The 20502-nt window shown below is 40.6% G+C and overlaps 7 protein-coding genes across 7 annotated transcripts; 1 reads left to right on the top strand and 6 right to left on the bottom strand. All coding sequences in view use genetic code 12, as the record gives it.

Annotated features, from left to right (window-relative positions):
• Positions 1 to 385: 385 nt before the first annotated feature.
• Positions 386 to 1491, bottom strand: RJT20DRAFT_5692 (uncharacterized protein; the record flags this gene model as incomplete). Its single annotated transcript, XM_064920739.1, has 2 exons — positions 386 to 1388; positions 1469 to 1491. The coding sequence occupies 2 exons, from the start codon at positions 1489 to 1491 to the stop codon at positions 386 to 388; spliced, it is 1026 nt and encodes a 341-aa protein (XP_064774382.1).
• Positions 1492 to 1534: 43 nt separating this feature from the next.
• On the top strand, positions 1535 to 3881 carry RJT20DRAFT_5691 (uncharacterized protein; the record flags this gene model as incomplete). Its single annotated transcript, XM_064920738.1, is given in 8 exon segments — positions 1535 to 1545; positions 1604 to 1928; positions 1986 to 2091; positions 2146 to 2315; positions 2517 to 2813; positions 2832 to 3164; positions 3183 to 3407; positions 3426 to 3881. The coding sequence occupies 8 exon segments, from the start codon at positions 1535 to 1537 to the stop codon at positions 3879 to 3881; spliced, it is 1923 nt and encodes a 640-aa protein (XP_064774381.1).
• Positions 3882 to 3939: 58 nt separating this feature from the next.
• On the bottom strand, positions 3940 to 4873 carry RJT20DRAFT_5690 (Hyphally regulated cell wall protein N-terminal-domain-containing protein; the record flags this gene model as incomplete). The annotated part of the gene is made up of 2 exons (XM_064920737.1): positions 3940 to 3954; positions 3983 to 4873. 2 exons carry the CDS (start codon positions 4871 to 4873, stop codon positions 3940 to 3942), a joined length of 906 nt encoding a protein of 301 aa, XP_064774380.1.
• A 1864-nt stretch (positions 4874 to 6737) lies between these two features.
• On the bottom strand, positions 6738 to 8720 carry EHT1 (medium-chain fatty acid ethyl ester synthase/esterase). Its single transcript, XM_064920139.1, has one exon. The coding sequence runs from the start codon at positions 8278 to 8280 to the stop codon at positions 6991 to 6993; it is 1290 nt and encodes a 429-aa protein (XP_064774379.1). The 5' UTR covers positions 8281 to 8720; the 3' UTR covers positions 6738 to 6990.
• Positions 8721 to 9159: 439 nt separating this feature from the next.
• TPS2 (trehalose-phosphatase) lies at positions 9160 to 11832 on the bottom strand (the record flags this gene model as incomplete). The annotated part of the gene is made up of 1 exon (XM_064918368.1): positions 9160 to 11832. The coding sequence occupies one exon, from the start codon at positions 11830 to 11832 to the stop codon at positions 9160 to 9162; it is 2673 nt and encodes an 890-aa protein (XP_064774378.1).
• A 1163-nt stretch (positions 11833 to 12995) lies between these two features.
• Positions 12996 to 15295, bottom strand: RJT20DRAFT_128152 (polyadenylate-binding protein). Its single transcript, XM_064917202.1, has one exon. The coding sequence runs from the start codon at positions 15141 to 15143 to the stop codon at positions 13230 to 13232; it is 1914 nt and encodes a 637-aa protein (XP_064774377.1). The 5' UTR covers positions 15144 to 15295; the 3' UTR covers positions 12996 to 13229.
• A 1714-nt stretch (positions 15296 to 17009) lies between these two features.
• RJT20DRAFT_128150 (chromatin-remodeling ATPase) lies at positions 17010 to 20118 on the bottom strand. The gene has a single exon (XM_064917201.1). The coding sequence runs from the start codon at positions 20110 to 20112 to the stop codon at positions 17050 to 17052; it is 3063 nt and encodes a 1020-aa protein (XP_064774376.1). The 5' UTR covers positions 20113 to 20118; the 3' UTR covers positions 17010 to 17049.
• Positions 20119 to 20502: the final 384 nt, after the last annotated feature.

Raw genomic sequence — 20502 nt, 5'->3', positions numbered from 1 at the left:
ATAATTTTTTCATCACAAAAAATTGAAAAATGATGTACTTGTTATTTACATTGAGATTGTTTTTTACTTGATGTGAACTGTTTAACAGTATAGAAAGGATTCTACAGGCGCCTGAGTTAAACAGTAATCATACTTATTTGGGATTTTACCTGATGAAAATAACCTAGTAAGCTTATATGGTAAAAATCGTGAATGAAAGTTAAATTATGCCCGAATTAAAGGATTTCCGTACCAATTTATGGGCTGTAAATCGTTTGAATAATAATTTTTTATTCTGTTAATACACCAAAGATTGAAAATGAATGAATTCACGAAGAGAAAACCGAAGAACCGAATAAAAAGAATCCATATATAACCAAAATAAGAGAACCTGAAGTGTCACTCTCTATAGGAATAATGCCAATGCTGCAATGAGCAAAGGTACAGCGTTACTAAATGATCTTTGAGTGCCGCTTCCTACTACAGTGCTAATTGCAACGGCTTCGGAAGGCAAGCTGATGGATGATACTGAAGGTGATACAACAGGCTGGCCTGCTGTGGAAGTCAAAGGTACTGCTGCCAACAGCTCTGCTGCAACTGTTCCCTTTAATGATTTTGTTACTGGAGTATTAAGACCAACTTGGTAACTGCCGGTCTCCAATTTCGTTGTTGTTACAGCAGCACCTTCTCCCGCCGATCCAGCAACAGTATTGGGTTTTGCAAGATTTTCACCTTCTGTATTACCAAAAGTGGTAGTTTTACCAGGTACCCCAAGACCAGCACCGTTACCAGTTTCTCCATTTACTACTATTCTGGTCGTTTGTTCCGCCACGGTGACAGGAGTAGTGGCCACTGGTGGTGTTGTGGATGTACTGACAATTGGGTAATAAGTTGTTGTAAGTACATGTTCGATTGTAGTCGTAATTTGATAACCTGGAGTGCATTTCTTTGAGGGGCAACTAGTGATAATTTGAGTCTCTAATGAAGTATATGTTGATGTGATCGTTGATACAATTGAGGTCAGCTCAGGACAATAAGTAGTGGTTACAGTAACAGGTATGGTAACTGTTCTAATGGAAGCAGCAGGACAATCAGTAACTGTGCTAGGGCATTCTGTTATTGTTATCACTTCACTAGAAGTAATCACTGTTGTTATGGATAAAGATCCACTGTTCTCTGATGAAGCAGAGCGACTTGGACTAAGAGAACCTGTAACAATTGCTTCTTTAAAGATATATAACTCTCCAATGACACAATCCAGTGCGATGGCGGTCAATTGAATAGGAGATTGTTCGTTTGGACAGAAATAGAAATCATGTTGGCCATTGTCTAACTCAAGAATTTCATCCTCATCTGATCTCTTGGCAAGTGCTGCGGATCCTCCAATTGCCAGCCATCCACCATATGGACTCTCATCGAGAAAGAAGCCAGATTCAGGATTGGTGTGTACAAATAACCCATTTATTTTAAGATATCCTTCTGGAAGGACTAATTGGAAAAATGGAGCATCATTTTCTGAAAATGTGATTCTGTGATCGTCGAAACTGACGAATTCATGGAAGCTCTGTGGTGGATTTGCTATTGCCGTAATTTGGAAACTTAAAGTGGTCGCAGGTTGCACCAGGGACAGTTCCAGCGAAGTTGAAACCACCAGCGACAGGGTTGATAAAGGTGACGATGATGAGGCGTTTGAAGAAGAAGAAGAAGAAGAAGAAGAAGAAGAAGAAGAAGAAGAAGACTGCCCCGAAGTGTTCCTAGAGAAAGAACTTGCAGATTCCTCGTTGGAAGCAGACGAAGCAAACGAAGCAGACGAAGCAGATGAAGCAGACGAAGCAAACGAAGCAGACGAAGCAGACGAAGCAGATGAAGAAGACAGCAAGCTTTCAAAACTAGCTGACGAGCCCGATATTTCACTAGATGTTGAAATTAGTTGTTGTGATGAAGACAGTGTTAGAGACTGTGAGGAGGAAATCAATGAAGAGTTTCCGAATGACAGGAAGTGAGAGGAAGCCGTCGCAGAGCTGCCTAAGGAGACTTCAGTGGAAGCTATAGATGTCACCAGGGAAAATGACAATTCAGATGAAGAAAATGCTTCAGACGAAGAAGATACCTGTGAAGAAGTTGATGCTTCTGAGGAAGAAGAATTTTCAGAAGAAGACACCTGAGATAAAGATGAAGCCGCTGCTGAAGATGATACCGAAGATGAAGTTGAAACCACAGATGAGGAAGATGCTTCAAATGTAGTAGATGAAACAGTTGATGAAGTCAACACTTCAGAGAAAGACGAAACAGAAGACGACACTTCGGATGAGGACGATACCACACCTGAAGATGAAGCTTCAGACGAGAATACTTCAGATGAAGATGAGGATACTTCAGATGAGGATGATACTTCCGATGAGGAAGAAGAAGATACCCCTGATGAAGAAGATACCCCTGATGAAGAAGATACTTCAGACGATGATGATACTTCAGATGAGGATGATACCTCCGACGAGGAAGATACTTCAGACGAAGATGATGATACTTGAGAAGAGGATGAAGCAGTTGATGAAGAAGATGACACTTCAGACGAAGATGAAACTTCAGATGAGGATGATACCTCCGAAGACGAAGCAGTTGATGAAGAAGATTCAACAGATGAGGATGAAACTTCAGATGAAGATGAAACTTCAGATGAGGATGAAGAAGATACCACAGATGAAGATGAAACTTCAGATGAGGATGATACTTCAGATGAAGATGAGGATTCTTCAGATGAAGAAGATACCCCTGATGAAGAAGATACCACAGATGAAGAAGATACTTCAGACGAAGATGATACCTCCGACGAGGTGGATACTTGAGAAGAGGATGAAACAGTTGATGAAGAAGATGATACTTCAGATGAAGATGATACTTCAGATAAGGACGACACCTCTGATGATGATGAGGATACTTCAGACGAAGACGATACCTCGGACGAGGACGATACTTCAGATGAGGACGACACCTCCGATGAAGATGATGTTACCTCTGACGATGATGATACCTCTGACGATGATGATACCTCCGATGAAGATGATACTTCAGACGAAGATGATTCTTCAGAAGAAGATGATTCTTCAGAAGAAGATGATACTTCAGAAGAGGATGGAACCTCTGACGATGATGATACTTCAGACGAAGATGATACCTCCGACGAGGTGGATACTTGAGAAGAGGATGAAACAGTTGATGAAGAAGATGATACTTCAGATGAAGAAGATACTTCAGATGAGGACGACACCTCTGATGATGATGAGGATACTTCAGACGAAGACGATACCTCGGACGAGGACGATACTTCAGATGAGGACGACACCTCCGATGAAGATGATGTTACCTCTGACGATGATGATACCTCTGACGATGATGATACTTCAGACGAAGATGATACCTCCGACGAGGTGGATACTTGAGAAGAGGATGAAACAGTTGATGAAGAAGATGATACTTCAGATGAAGAAGATACTTCAGATGAGGACGACACCTCTGATGATGATGAGGATACTTCAGACGAGGACGATACTTCAGATGAGGACGACACCTCCGATGAAGATGATACTTCAGACGAAGATGATACTTCAGACGAAGATGATACTTCAGAAGAGGATGATACTTCAGAAGAGGATGATACTTCAGAAGAGGATGATACTTCAGACGATGATGATACCTCTGACGAGGATGATACCTCCGATGAAGATGATTCAGAGCTAGAAGTTGAACTGATTACGGGACAGAATGTAAGAACTTCAGTGGGAGTGAGGGTTCTTTTATTAACAGTCATTGTGGTTATAGTTGGATGGAAGTATGATGTTGTCGTTGTCATAGTTCCTTCAGTTTCTGAAATGGTTACTGCACCACTAATTGTTGTCAATTGACCATCTACTGTGACTGCAGTAGTGAAGGTGTATGATATTGGGTTGGGCCACAAATCATTCAAACAAGATCCTGCTACCGGGGGAGGATCGAGATAAGCAACTGCATTATTCTGAACCGGGATAAGCCCTTTAGAATCGTCTGATACGATTGAAAATCCATCGGGATCATATCCAAATCCAATACTGAACGCATTCGTTTGACCTAAGGAGACTAACAGTAATATTCCAGTGCTTGTGTCATACAGAATACAATCGAGAGGAGTATCCAATCCAATGGTATTTCCCAACCCAAAATTAGTAACCGTACAGATAGGGCTATCGGAGTTATAGAGACCAGCTCCAACTCTTAGTGTTGCTTCAGATGACGCTAAGTTAATTCTTTGCTCTGAACTTATTGGAAAAGCCAGTTGAATATAAAAAGCAGACTCCTCAAATAAACCAAAACACCCATTCCCTTCAATTTCCGTGTTTAAATTGAACAATTGGTTGACGATACTGATCCCTGCTCCGTAATCATTGCTGAAGTAAGGACTAGTTACACTTATCCCACCACCTGAACCTCTTTCAAGCTGTCGGAAATAAATTGAACCTTCAAAATTGTTGAATTGTGAACCTATAAAGGGGAAAGTTGTATCTGTGGTTGTTCCGAAGTACATTGTACTCTGGTCATTGTTAAACAAGCATTCGAAATTTGCACTAAACGGTTGGCCATTAAAGGATTCAAGAAGGAATTGCGCTCCATTATTCAACTGTTGATTAACTTGAAATTCCAACGGATCATTTATCGACTCTATTATAAAAGGACCAGCTCCCTGAAAGTTATCAAGATTAACTATCCCAGGATCTACGACCTTGTAACTTACAAACATCACAAGTAAATCACCTTCGATCGGGGTACCTGTAGCTGTTGTATCAACGGTTATAACTGTTGTGGCACTTGTAACCCATTTTGCAAGTAGTATTATTGCTATAAGTAGCGAGAATTCGACCATGGTGGGTTACTTTCGACTTAGTATTTCTTGCTGAACAGCAATAATTTGTTTCGTTGTTCACTCTGGCGGGCATTTCTGGCATCTTATAGATCGACCAGAAAAGATGGCCCTTCTGGTTACATAAACGTGATTGCAAAACATAAAGTTTTCATTAATTGCCATCTCTTGGGGCATCCGACATTAATTATTATAATGCACCATCATGAAGTAAAAATACCTGGCAAAAAAATATTGTGAAATCTGGAAGATATCACAATTGTTCATTACTCACCTCTCACCCTATTACCCCAGAAAATAGGGTTCTGATCCTTTTCGCCAGCGGCATGCATGTATGGAAGAAGTGTTGGATCTATGTGTAAAAGTGGAAGGTTAATGCAGCGAATACGAGCGGTTATTCTGGGCAAGTCAAAATTGCCGAGTACTCTGATATGTTCCTTGTAGATTAATTATCACAATTCAAGCGTCAACGTCGTTAACAGATTTAAAATAATTTAGACACTTTACGAGAAAAAGATAGAGAGAGCCAAGAACGCCTCTTGGATATTTTTTCCGTTGGAGGATTTTTTCGTAATTATTTCAGGGCTCAAGCACAACCTACAAAATATCTAGATCGAGGAGTGTCAGTGGTGAAGTGGAGAGTAGATTAGTTACTATTACTATAACCTATGAAGAGGGAACATGATTTCGTAAACCAGAAAACTAGTAAAGAATCTAATGTAATAAAAACATGTAAAAAGTTGTACCCAAGCTCAAATTCCTCCATTCCTATCATTCCTCCAAGGATATATGTATGTGAAAGTAGATCTACGAGAGACAACTTTTGTCCGCCTAAGTGGAGAATCTGTTGAAATGTGAAGTTATTTTCTACATCTGCAGTGTATACGCATTAGAATTCTAAAGCGAACTGTAGATATACTAATTTGGGATCTGAGGGCTATTTGTCTTGACTGCTACATTCAAACATCCAATGGTGAACTTCAATTTTTGGTAATAGTATATACACAATTTAATAGTACACACCACTTCGTTTGATACGGCCTTGTTTCTAACCCTAAGCCCCTCAATAACTTCAATTAGCATCTTTTGAATTTTATAGGGGAATATCCTAGACACCATTTCGTGCGACAGGCGCCTATATTATTATTGCAATATTTCTTCTCCCATGTAAATAATACTTTAGATTCATGCACTGATAAATCCGTTTCCAGAACCATTTTCCAACCAAATTAAGAGAAAGACGTCTCCTTTTGATTATGATTTCGAAAATCACACACTCCTTAAATAATTCTGTCTATAATTCATTGTTCTCCCAATAAAATATACTACATCCTTGACTCTACATGTTCGTATAACTTTACATACAAACTAACCCCGTCCTCACTTATGCGTCCACACTTCTGCGAATGACGCTTCTGAAGACATCCCTTATTGAAGCCATTTAGTTGTGCTTTCTTTTTATTTTCATCGTAGATGCCAAGTGAAGGTATGCATCTCGTTTCGAGTGAAACAATACCCGCTACTAAGCAGTTTGAGAGAGAGAGAAAGACTAAGGCGTTTTATTCAGCTCCAGGATTGTTTTTCTTCATAAGAAGCGTGGATGAGTGTTATATTTCATTTCAACATAAGTTGCAAAATCGCCAAATCTGACCCATTCAATAAATAAAAGTAAAACAAAAAAAGTTAAGCCCAGAATTGAAATAGAACACTCTCTGCAAAATCCGAATCAGAATTGGATTTCACCTTCCTACTTCTTTGGAGTCTAATCCTGATTTTGGAAAACCAACTTCCTTAAATCTTTCACGCTTACCACGAGGTTATGAGATATTTTTAGGTATTCATAGCAACTTTAGCCTTGCTATTTTGCTAAATTGCTACTATTTACTAATATCGGAGCGATCTCCATTGATATCAATTTTTATTTTGCAATTGTACTTATTAAAATATAATCCCTTATGGTGCATACTTCGGTCATATTGAAAAGTCTATTGTGTAAGTATTACGTAGTCTATATAAATAAAATTCTCGGCAAACAATTAGACAACAAGAACATATCCCATTATGTGATTGCCAGGGGAAGAAATCCAAGTTTGACTCAGCCAAGTCCTGTAGAAGTAAAATTAAGCAATTGTCTCGCTGAACAGCTTGAAGTATTCCTCGACAACTAAGACACTCCAGAACTCACCAGAGCTCTGAGCATAACTCAAATGTCCTCCCAAATCGGTCTCAACAAGAGCCAATGCTGGGTTTCTTGAAACCTCGAGCCATGGCAATCTCACACTGACAGCTGGGTCATCATTGGAGTTCAAGATCAAAGTTGGAGTTTTAATGGACCCGATTCTTCTAGCTGGAGAAGCCTCTCTATAATAGGTGTAAGCGTCACTGAATCCGGCTGTCAGGCATGTGAACACATCATCGAATTGCCATGTAGTTTTTGGGGCCATAAACTTTCTATATAACTCATCGGTGAATAACTCAGGATCAAAGCTTCTCAAAGCAGCATAGTTGTTCTTAACCATCTTTTGCAAGAATGTAGTCAAGGCAGGATTGAACAAGTAGATTCCAGAGTACGAATTATCTAAGTGGTGACTACTGTCAACCAAATCCCATGGACAGCCTATCAAACAGGCAGCCTTGACCAAGCTTCGTGTCTTTTCATCTTGATTTGGATCACCTAAGAAGTTGGCCAAAATACAAGCTCCAAAGGAGAACCCAACCGCATAGATAGGTCTGGATGGATATCTTTCCTTTAAGTCGACCAAAACTTCTCTGATATCCTCTGTGGAAAGAGCATTGAACAATTTAGGCGAGGTAATGAGAGTTCTGCAACAACCACGGTTGTTTAACACTACAGTATCCCAACCTTCGGTGTTCTTATTAATGGAATCGGCCAAGTTACGAATTAATGGTTCGTGGCTTCCTCCAGACAAACCATGGAGAATCACCACGATTGGCTTGGTAGAGTCAGTATCTTGGTTGTGGGCACGACGAGCCGCTAATTCTTCTTCAGTCATGTATCTCGTTCTAGGGTGTAACTTAGGAAATCCTTCTGGGAAGGTCTGATCATGGAGCTTCTTGAATTCTTCCTTCGACTCAGGTTTTGGAATGACCCAATCAAGGGAACAGATACCCTTATCTTTATAAGTGAAAAGTTCACGTCCATAGTAGATTAAGAACTTCTTGGTAGTGTCCACACTGGTGTAGTATAAGGTTTGCAAAACACCATTGAAGAGAAGTGGGTTCAACCAGAGTTTCTTGGAGGTGTCGATGATCTTAACCTCATTCTTGATGAAGTCCGAGAACTGAACCGTCTCTCCAGGGCTATTTTTCAATGGTAAAGTGAGTGAATCTTTACCCTGAGCTTGGTGAAGCTTCACGTTAGTTCTAAAACCCCAGTTCAAAATTCCCATTTTTTGGCGAGACAAAGCAGTAAATAGTTAGCTGTAAACGAAGGTAGACAAATCCTGCTATGAATTTTCAACGAAATCCGTATCCATGGCGAACTTGTATTTATATCGTTTAGCTGGAACTCTTCATTAACTATTCGGAGATAATCTGGCGCTACCATTACAACGGTTAACGCGGGCATTTCTTTTTTTTTCTTAGCGATGCAGCCTTTGTTGGGAGTGTTGTGCCGAGGAACAACTAAGTGTCCCTGGAGTCGATAGTATAAGGAGGGGGGCGTGTAATGGGTTGAAAGCAATATAGAATGGTTCAGAATGAACGAGTACTAACTAGATTCCTACGAGATCCTTGAAATCTAGCTATTTTTTTTCCATTTCTGAATAGTTTTGTAAGTGTTTATACTAAGCTGCAAATTATTGCCCAATACTTAGTGGTCTGAAATGGATATGAAGTCTCCATAACTCTTGGTGGTTGTTTTTTCAAGTCTAACAGTTGCAACTGAACATAGAGAAATGCTACATTCGTCTGTATATACGTACAACAACCAACTTATCTCTAGCCCCTAGCAACATAAAAATACTTCATCCTTATCGTACGATCATGGAAAATACAACAAAACAGCCTTAAAAATATTCGTTTATGCGATTTATAAAGTCTGTAAAATATATAATTTATGTGCTTAAAACGAAGTCCTCAAAAGCTCATTACCTTAGTGGCATGTCTTTTGATGATCCAGTCTATTGAAGAAACCAAATCGGTATCCAGTCAATGGTAGTTTTCCCGATAATTTAGAACCAAAAACCAGACCCCATAATGCATATTATTGGAAGGGTGCAAAAAACTCAAATAATAGATGGTAGCATCCCTATTGGTACGCTATCAGATCAGATCTTCTCCTTCAACTTGTCTGCTTTTTCAGTGGGCTTACTCTTCAAACTAAGACTTGCCTTTCTACGAAGAGATGCCTCCTTAATCGCTGTCTTCGATCTTTCCGATGAAGCACTGTTGGCAACATGTCCTCTGTCATCCAAATCAACCGTTCCAGCACTCTCAAATAACGACACATGTCCGGCCAATAATCCTAACGTCTCAAGAACCTGAGAAGGTTCGTTCAAGTGAGAAGTAGCAATGGTCTGTTTGGAAGCCGGCCCAACAGCCACTGGGTACACACCATATGATCCGAACTCGTTCTTGGGCAACTCGTTTAATTGCCATTCCGCTTCAATATCCTTGAGCGATCTAAACATATCCTCGTCAGTCAAATCATCTCCAAGGCATAACATGAAGTCTGGCAATTGATCTATTGGAACATCTGCTCTCGTCTTGTTGACGGAATGGGGATCTTGCTTGGCTCCATGTGGATTCAAAACCAAACGTTTGACAATCTCTCCCTTATTAAGGAACTTGGGTCTAACTTCAATGTTGGCTTTCCCGGCCATAACTTCAACATCGTAAACCTTTGCTACTGTCTCCTGTAACTGCTTGATACACTTTTGTGCTTGGTACAGGCCCAATACTGGGTCTGCCCTACGGTAATGCCATGTTAAAGCAACTTTCTTTATCTCGATATTCGAACCCGGTGTCTTGTCAGTGTACTCCTTGTAGACCTCTTCGACTTTCTCCTGCCATGACATATCACATGATGCAGCCAAGTTAACCCAATCCTTAGACCCATAGTCCTTCATAAAACAACCATGCTCAGCTGACAAACCAATGTTCTTGGATCCTAGCCATTTATCCAAGAAAGCCTGATCTCTTCCAGAAATCACCCAGATTTGGTTCTTTGGATCAGCTGACAAGGCATCCAAGATTTTGTGCAATCTAGATGATGGTATAGCTGCTGCTGGGTCTTTCACAATTGGTGTTAAAGTTCCATCATAGTCAAATAAAAACAATCTTCTCTGCGAGTTCAAGTAGTTTTTGAGCAACAATGGTCTATTCAAGGCCGGCGTATAGTGAGAAGCATGTGTCTTCGCTACGTGCTTAATGAGATGGTCCAAGAATGTAGAAGTCCAAGACTGGATGGTATTTGAGGCTACCTGTTTGTAAAGTCTTTCCTCTAAATCTCTCTTGGCATCCTCAGACATGGAAAGAGAATCATTAATGGTCTTTGCAATTCCAACAGAATCCCAAGGGTTTACTAAAATCGACTCTCTCAAAACAGAAGCAGTGCCTGTGAACTCAGATAAGATCAAAGGTGAGTTATTGTTCTTTTGGCAGACGACGAATTCCAAAGAAGTTGTACTCATTCCATCTCTGACAGACGTTACGAGGGCCAAGTCAGCTACTCTAAGTAAGGCAAAGTATTCATCCTTCTCAATGCGCATCTGGTAATGCAAAACAGGCGTGTAGTTTAAATTACCAAATTGACTGTTTATGTGGTTCACCAACTCAGTAACCTTCTTCTCGACATTAGCCGAATGAGAGTAACCAGGACTGGAAACTTGGATTAAAACTACTTTGTCTCTCCATTCTGGGTACATTTGAAGGAACATCTCGAATGCTTGAAGCTTTTGGACGACTCCACGAACTTTATCCAATCTATCTCTTCCAACAATGATCTTCTTATCGGCGTAAATCTCTCTCAATGCATTCACCTTAGCTTCTATACCTGGTTCATAGGCATCATGTTCGATCTTCTTGGTATCAATTCCAATTGGCAATGTCTCTACCGAGATTGCCGTTCCATATGCCAAAATCTTATCGGTAGTCACTTCATAACCTAACACACGAGCACAACAGGACAAGAAATGCCTTTGGAAAGACTCCGACTGGAACGCAATTTTGTCAGCTCCGAGCATTCCGTCCAACAATTGAGTTCTCTTGCTGAGACAACGGAAGTACTCCGATGATGGGAAAGGAGCGTGTACATACATCCCAATGTAGGCATCGGGAAACTCCATTCTCAACAATTGGGGCAATAAAAGCAAATAGTAGTCGTGCACCCATATTATATCACCTGGCTGATAGATGGCCTTGATTTTGTTGCAATAAATTTCATTGAACTTGACATAATCGTGCCAAGCATTAGCTTCAGCTTTTCCATCTGAAGGTTGACCTTGAATGTAATGAAAGACTGGCCACAATACATTTTCAGCGTATTTTCTCCATCTTTCCTGGTCTCTTCTAAGTAACCAAACTGGGTGAATACGGTCTGATTTGTTAGCAGCTCTTATCTTTTCTTCAAGCTCCGACTTGTCTTTTTCATCCAAATAAAGTGGGTCATCCTGAATGTTCTCCTGATTGGCTGATGGCATCGACAAGTTGGTATTGTTGACCAATTCTCCTGTCCAAGCAATTAAATGGGTTTCCCATTCCGTGTGCTGGTCCAAGAAGAACTGTGACGAATAAAGCGCCGAATTACCTCTCACAGGCTCTACATCCCACGAGTATTCATTAGTTTGTGGGTCCAAATTCTTATAGATCTGGGTTGGTAATGATGTCATGACGTTGAGAACACGGCCCGAGAGCTTGATCTTGGAATTATCCTTGTAGTCATTTGGCGACACGATCTTGCTCACCGACGGATATGCCGACAACTGGTCGAATTCTTTCATTATTTAAAAACGAAAGCTAGTTTATAAATCACTACAACTAAGTTAAAGCAAGCAAATTGTAACAATAAACCTGAAAGATAGCAGATGCCTTTAGATGGTTTTTGAATGAAATTTTCTGAAAACAACTGTTTTAAAATTGCAGCGACCTCCAATGCAATATTCTACGGTTAATGACCAAAAGACAATTATTCTGCCAATAAATTTTCAGTTTAATACTATTTCATAAGTGGTGGAAAATAGCACTCAAAGCAATTTCGTGTCGATAACAGCAGCTCCTGCATACACCCGGTAGCAATTAAAGGCAGGAGCTGTCTGCAGGAACTCATACCGTCAGTAGATGGGCTTGGAAGCAATGATTGAATGGAAGGAAAGTTCTAGAAGCGAGTTCGTATATGATAAATTTGAAGGTATGGCTACAGTATCGGACGGGTTAGTCAAGAGGAAAATTGGGTGAAATTCAAAGAATCTACTAGAAAATTTCATATTCGGGTGGACACTTGAGCCTCCAAAAAAGGTACCCCTTAAAATCAATCATCAGGTGAAGCAAGAATTTACATATTGAATTCACAGTTTAATCGAATTACAGATACGACATTTGCTTAGAAATTTGGCCGCTGCAGTAGGGGGGGGGGGGAAATCCAAGGTCAATTGTGCGTTTTAAACTTGCGAAATATACGTGTGTAGTAGTAAAACACGAGCCTGTCACCAAATTGCCCTGCGATGGGTCTTTGTCCGTAAACCAATTAATATAGAAAATGCAATATTAGGTAGCTTACGAGAAAAATTACGAGGATTCACGGAGCTGACTTTTTTTATCTATAGAATTGTTAATAAATTCTCACTGCTAGCATTCGAATAGAGGCTTATATATGCAACCGATCCCAACAATTCATGATAAATGTCCTAAATTACTAAATCTTAAGGAGCAGCGAAGTCCGTAAAACACATTAATACTGCGGTGCCGATGTTTATCGTAATCGCGGCATGGATGTTTCAAGCTACCGTGCAGGATGATAAGCAAAAAAAGCCCCCAATTACCCCTTAATTATAACTAGTATAAAACTTGATACTATCTTCCAGTATAACATGACTCTACTATATGTTTATGGCACAGATGATGGCTCTATCATCTCTAACTGTCTACTAAATCATCTCAATATCAAATTTTCCTATTTTTTTCTGTTTAAATATATAATAAATCCATAACCCATTTACCAAAAACTATTACATTATATACTTGAAAAATAGAATACACATCCAGCACACACTTTATGTCCGACACACCCAGCCTTTGTTCTATTCGTTTTGTAGATATTTTTGTTAGCCAAGGCTACAGCACGAGACTTGCAGTTGGTGCCAGAAGTAAACTGACTCAAGAACTAAGCAACACTTCCAGCTTAGACTTGAGGTTCAGCAGCTTCGGTAGCAGCAGCTGGAGCAGCTGGAGCACCCTCAGACTTCTTGTACTCTTCAAAAGCAGTCAAAGCATCCTCAAAGTGGTTGTTGAACAACTCGTCGTCTTCCAACAAAGCCAAAATCTCTTGGTTGTCCAAGTCCAACATCATACCGGTAATCTTACCAGCAGCCTCTGGCTCTTGAGCCTTACCAGTGGAAACGATCTTAGGGTACAATTCTTCACCCAAGATTCTCTTTTGTTGGTCTGGTGGAGCAGAAGCAATGATAGCAGCCAAGTCTCTTTGTTGACGACCCTTGTTTTGGTTACGGTTGTTGTTTGGGTAGTAACCACCTCTTTGTTGACGGATGTTTTGTCCGTTGTTAAAGTCTGGGTATCCTTGTGGTGGAATACCGTAGACTGGAACTGGTTGACCGTTAGGACCTGGTCTTGGCCATTGCTCTGGACCAGCAAATGGTTGGCCTCTTCTCATGATCATTTGAGGGTTTGGACCTGGGAATGGAGCGTTTCCTCTACCGTTTGGTGGGAAGAAACCTTGTTGACCGTAGAACATTGGAGGAATGAATTGGCCTGGAATTCCACCAGTGGCGGCAGCATTTTGCATTCTCATTTGGTTTCTGGCTTGGATTTGTTGTTCCAATTGAGAACGTCTAACGTCCTTTCTTTGGGCCAAGGCAACGTACAATGGCTTACCGAAAACCATACGTTGGTTCATCTCGGTGATAGCCTTAGTAGCCTCTTCTGGAGAAGAGAAACAAACGAAACCGAATCCCTTAGACTTTCCAGTCTCGTCAACCATAACTCTAGCGGAGGTGATGGTACCGAATGGCTTGAATTCCTCCTCAAGCTTCTCAGAGTCAATAGTGTCATCCAAGTTCTTGATGAACAAGTTAACACCCTGGTACTTGGACAACTTCTCCAAACGGGTGTTCTCGTACTGCTTCTTCAATTCCTCCATTCTCTCTCTCTTCTTTTGAGCTCTACCAACGTAGATCTTTTGGCCGTTGATCTCCTTGTCGTTCAACTCTTCGACAGCCTTAACAGCAGCCTCGTGGGATTCGTAGTTAACGAAACCGAAACCCTTAGACTTACCCTCAGCATCCTTCTCCAAGTAAATGGAAGTGATGGCACCGTATGGAACAAAAAGACCCTTGAAGTCCTCCTCAGTGTAGTCCAAGTCAATGTTCTTAACGTAGATGTTAGTGAAGTTAGCCTTGATCTCCTCGAACTTGGATTCACGGTCCTTCTTGGAGATGTGCTTACCAACGTAGACCTCACGGTCGTTTAGGAGCATACCGTTAACATTTTCGATAGCGGCATTGGCGGCCTCAGCGGTCTCGTAGTGGACGAAACCAAAACACTTGGATTGTCCCATGTCGTCAGTGGCAACCTTACAAGACAAGATCTTACCGAAAGCAGAGAAAGTATCGTGCAAGGCCTTGTTGTCGATGGCTGGGTGCAAGTTCTTAATGAAAATGTTACCGTCACCGGATCTTCTGGCGGATGGGTCTCTTTGGGACCACATGATACGGCAAGGACGACCCTCAATTGGAGTGTAGTTCAACTCCTCAATGGCCTTCTCTCCGTCGTCGAACTTGTGGTAGTTGACGTAAGCGTAACCAAGCGACTTCTTGGACACAGCATCTCTGCACACTCTGATGGAGGAGACTTGACCCAATGGGGAGAAGATCTCGAAAAGAGTGGCTTCGTTGACGGTGGTGTTCAACTCACCGACGTACAACGAGGCCGAGTTGTCGGCGACGTTGGCGGCGTCGGTCTGGTCGTCGTTGTCGCCAGCGGCTGGGGCTGGAGCTGTGGACTCTTCAGCGGCAGTGGTGGAGTCAAGGGACAACTTGTCCAAGGACTCTTGGAGCTGGGCGGCATCAGCGGCAGACATGGTTTTAGATTTTTTTTTGGGGTTTTCTGATATACGGGGAGGATTAGCAGGCTAATACAAGGTACTGATGGCGAGATGAACAAGATGATAAGACGACTTGATTTAACCAGACAAAAATAGTTTATACAAAAAAATGAAAATTTTGCAGAGCGGGTAGATGAGAGGAGTTACCCGGATGGCGCCCTGGAAAAAATGCGAGTCCAGCGAGTCAAAAGCGAGTCAAGAGCGAGTCGCAAGCGTGGATTTTGTGAGGGAGAGTGTGAGAAAAATGAAGAGAGTGAGAGAGAAAAATGTTTAGTTACAGTGAGAGATACACAGAAAAAGTGAGAGTGAGAAAAATGATGAGAGTTAGAAAATGATTAGTGAGAGAGAGAGAGAGAGAAAGAGAGAGAGAAAGAGAGAGAGAGAAAAATGATTAATGGGAGAGAGAGAGTAAATAGTGGTTTTTCGGTATGAGAGTGAGTGGTGGTGTGAAAAATGAATGTAGTGTGAAAGGAGAGTAGTGATGTGAAATGAGATTGTATTGCAAGAGTCAGTTACGTAGTATAAGTTAAGTGAAGTGAAATGAGAGTGTATTGTAAGAGTCTAAAACGTAGTTTAAGTGAAAGAAATGAAATGAAATGAAATGAGTGTTACTATAAGAGTTTTGGTAGTTTGAACTACACGTAAATAAGAAGTGAATTGGTGTAATAGATAACAGAAACAGTGTAATAGACAACAGAAAAGGTGTTAAATATTGTACATTTATCACTGGCATTTATCACTGGCATTTATCACTGAGTGACAATATTAGTGAATGCGAAATTTACGTATAAAAAAGGACTGTCAAGCAGCGAGTACGAGAGTGAGATGGGAATTTTTAATGGGTATAGTAATTTGAAAAATTTTTGGACAAGTGGTTTTACAGTGAGAGGTAACACGGAGACGACGGCAACTGTCAGTAACCCAGTGGCCATGAGAACGGTTAGAGTTTCTACCGTTATTCATGTTTCCTGTTATTCATGTTTCCTGTTATGTTATCTTATACTTGCATCCTGTAGATTCTTGTTATGCATGCAGGATAACCGATGACGACGATGAAACGATGAGACCACCGAAAGAAAGACGACGTGTTGGTGGGGAAGAGTACAGTGAGGATAGTGAATAGCGCGTTTTATAATTAGAGTGATAAAAAGAGAAGGATGAAGATGATGAGATGAAATGTTAATTATACGCAGATAATAATGAAAATGAGGGTCATTAGTGTGCTCGGTTCCTAAGCTTAGTGAGCTTAGTGATATTAATTTATTTAGTTATAGTATATTATTCAGTGATATTCTATTATTTTTCAAATAGTAGCGAGTAAAATTTCGGTATTTTGGCCTGTTGTCTTGTTAGAACCCCAAGCGTGTTTTACTGAGGTAACACACGAAGACTAACGGCAGACATTACAAATTTGAGATCGTAGAGTCTCGTAGAGTAGTTATTTAATTCGTCTCGACTCGAAAATACTAATTGGATCAAAAATACGAGTATCACCATGTATAGGAAGCTAGTGTTACAACTAGATCGATACTTCAATAGGAGAAAGTGGCTCTACGGAACTGCTCTAGGTTGACCCCTCGTTTTACTTTGTTGCTTTTGATATCGAAAGGAGCACAAGCCGCAAATTCAGTCTAGCAACACCCCCATCAATTTCCATCCATTTAACTCTCAACTAAAACAGTTGCAGCCAGATGGTCTTGGAAATTTTGCAATAATGAATTTTGCAGCAATTGCTTTTCCCAGTCTCTGTTGTGTCTTTGCACAATGTAATTCCAATGCTACACCATGCGTCCCTTCTATTTCATAACTGTACATATTATTACTAAATACTTAAATTATAGTACAATGTTTCTCACATTCTCTGATTTTACTATCTACGACCCTATTTGGTCGTGTCTGCTGGTTTTGTCTTCAACCTAATATACATATCACATATCTTACGGCTAGGAACCTTGGCTGGCCAATAGAGCGCAGCATAGGACCATAAGTGCTTGTACAACTTCTTGCTATCTGAACCCTTCTTGTCAACTACCGTATCAATGTAATCTCCCACAGTGAGTAATTCTTTCTTCAAAATAGTAGCCCACTCGTGCTTCTCAAGACCTCTGTTTCCTTTATGCAACCTCATCAACGACTTGGACACAGGCTTCAACGTCACTTTACAGTGGCCCTCGTCCATGCTCTCATATTCAAGATCCTTATCCTCTTTGTGATGCAGGTGCAGGTGGTGATGGTTATCCAATTGGGGCGAATTGTTGTTAGAGTTGGCGGGAGAGTTCTTGTGAAGGAGTTTCTTGGTCTTACTTGTCTTGAGATTGACTTCAGGTGACTGTGACTTGACTGCTTTCTTGATTTTACCTCCAGCTGGAACTGGTGTCTCAGTCTTTGGCTTTCTGATGATTTTCTTCTTAATGCTTCCACTCGAAGATGGTGTGGATGTGTTGCCATTAGAATGTTCATCTTCATTCAATAATGAAAATAAATAATCCACTCTCCTTCCCAAGTGAACAGAACCAGGTACTTTCTTGGCAGATTTCTCTTCTTTGACAACAACGTCCTTAGGGTTCGTACTTTCCAAGAATAACTTGTTTTGCAATCCTAAAACTGGGTCATCTCTGATTTGCACCCAAGAACCATATCCGAATTTGTACACACCAACCAACAACATAGCATCATCCTTCTCAGTCCATTCACAAGACCAAGCAGAAACCAGTTTTGGATGGCGTGGAAGCTCGAAAGAAGTTGGATTCTCCCTTGGAATCAAGGACTCGAGCATCTTCATGTCTACTGGTCTATGTAAGACCAATTCAGCATTTATATTTTTCACTCCCTGGTACTCAAAGAGGACAGCCTTCTTCTCCTTCTTCTTGGCAATCCACAAAGCAGTTGGGTTTTCATCAGGATTCACAATACCCTTTTCTTTCTGTTCAATGGCTTTTCTTTCCAACTCCGCCAAGACAGCATTTCTTCTGATTTCTTCCTCCTTCACTAATTGCTTTGAGGTGTTGATAATTTCATTGTAAGCATGCTTGACAAGAACTGGGTTTTTGTTTGTAATACTACCTTCTTCAACTAATTGCTCCCATTTGCCAGTCAAATCTCCAAGCCTTAATATAGACCTGTAAATACCTCTGATCTCCTTTTCGGAAAGTTGATGGTCTCCAGCATGAGTTCTTCTTCTAGGGGCTCTTCCCAGTGCCGAGTCATCATCGTCATCTTCGTTTTCACTCACAGCTACTGAACCATTTTCAAACTTACGAACAGCCGCCTTTCTACGTGAGTACATGGCTATCTGTTCTTTCAAATATTCTTCATCAGCTCTCTTCTTCTCATCATCCTTCAACTTAGCCAACTCATCTTGTGGAATAATATCATCCCACTCAACATCTGCCTTGTAATCAGTCACTTCAAACTGCTTTAAGAACTCTTCTGATCCCAAGTTAGATTCGCCTAGGTCTGGCGTAGTTACATGATCTTCTGCATGGTTCAAGACATCATCTAAGTTCAAATCCTCCAACTTCTTTTGGTTGTCGTTAGCTTTGAACATATTACCTGCTCCAAACTTCAAGATTTGACTTAACTCCCCAGAAGATGGCTCAGTCTTTGTTTTCTTAGAATTTGGATCTGTGATACCCAACGAGATAATGGCATATTCCAAAATCATCTTTTTTCTTGCTCTTTCCAAGATCTGCTCTTCGACAGTGTCCTTACTGACAAATCTGTACACTGAAACGTGGTTCTTTTGTCCGATTCTGTGAGCTCTGGCCATGGCCTGTAAATCAGCTTGTGGATTCCAATCTGAGTCAAAAATGACGACAGTGTCTGCTGTCATCAAATTGATACCCAAACCACCAGCTCTTGTGGACAACAAGAAAGCAAAATCCTTGGAATCCGGGGCGTTGAAGTGGTCGATGGAAATTCTTCTTTGTGCTGATGGAATACCACCATCCAAACGCTGGAACTGATAACCCTTGATGGACATATAGTCTCCTAAAATGTCTAGCATTCTCACCATTTGTGAGAAAACTAAAACTCTGTGACCTTCCTTTTTCAATCTGGTAAGTAACTGCTCAAACAAAACCATCTTACCAGATGACATGATCATTCCTCTAAGTATATTATCTCTTGAATTAGAGCCCGCCTTGGCAAGGACTCTAGCTTCAGCTCCGTCAAAGAGATACGGATGGTTAGATGCTTTCTTCAATTCACTCATGACATTTAACAAAGAGATTTGAGAGCCTTTATTTCCTGCGTTCAATGCGGAGTAGTTCTTGGTGATGATGTTCTTGTAGTATTCCGTTTGTATATCGGATAACTCTACTCTCAAGATTCTTTCTGTCTTCAGTGGAAGCGATTTTTCAACGTCTTTCTTCAATCTACGTAAGATAAACGGCTGAATCTTTTTTTGTAAATCTTTGATGTACAACTCCTGCTCTTCGTCAGGTGTTTCGAAGTCAATCTCCTGCTCGATGCTGAATTTTCCAGGCATTAAGAAATTACATAAAGCTGCTAATTCCTTGATGTTATTCTGCAATGGAGTACCAGTGATTAAGAGTCTGTTGGAGACTTTGAAACTCTTAAGCGACTCATATAGAGATGAGTCGGCATTTTTTAATCTATGAGCTTCATCCACAGCCAAAAACTGCCACTTGATAGAACCTAACTCATTCTTATCCTTTAAAATATATTCGTAGGTTGTGAGCAAGATATTGAACTTAGGCTTATTATTTGAAGCATACCATTCGTAGTCCCTGATGGTCTTTCTGGCTTCAGTATTACCCAAATAATATACACAATTAACATCAGGAGACCATTTTTCAAAGGTCTCTTGCCATGCTGGAATTGTCAGCAATGGTACTACCACCAAATGTGGTCCATTTTGTCTTCTGGCATAGATCAACCAAGAAAGGAATGAAACTGTTTGAACAGTCTTACCAAGACCCATCTCATCTGCTAATATACCATTTTCATTTCTAGACCACAAGAATGCCATCCAGTTCAAACCTGTCAACTGAAAGTCTCTGAGTTCTCCATTTTTAATAAAAACCGGTTGTTTTACCAACTTTTCAAATCTAGGACGCTGTGATAATGGATAGTTAGCCGATAAATTAGGCAAAATTTTCAGCTTGAGTCTTTGTTGGTACTTGGTAACTTGTTCTGGTGCTATTTTTGCAATCTCCTCTGCATCTTCCCACGTACACTCGTCATAGTAAAGTCTACGCCATTTGCAGTAGTATTGGAGCTTGGTTTCTCCATTTTCTGTTTCAATTCTTTCCGAATCGACAATTCTTTCGACATTGGTATATTCTTCTTGCTCATCTCTCTTTCTTTCTCT

This window comes from Scheffersomyces xylosifermentans (assembly GCF_036884685.1).
Source record: "Scheffersomyces xylosifermentans strain CBS 12540 chromosome Unknown RJT20scaffold_4, whole genome shotgun sequence".
Lineage (NCBI taxonomy): Eukaryota > Fungi > Ascomycota > Pichiomycetes > Serinales > Debaryomycetaceae > Scheffersomyces > Scheffersomyces xylosifermentans.
This window is presented reverse-complemented; position numbering and strand designations above follow the sequence as displayed.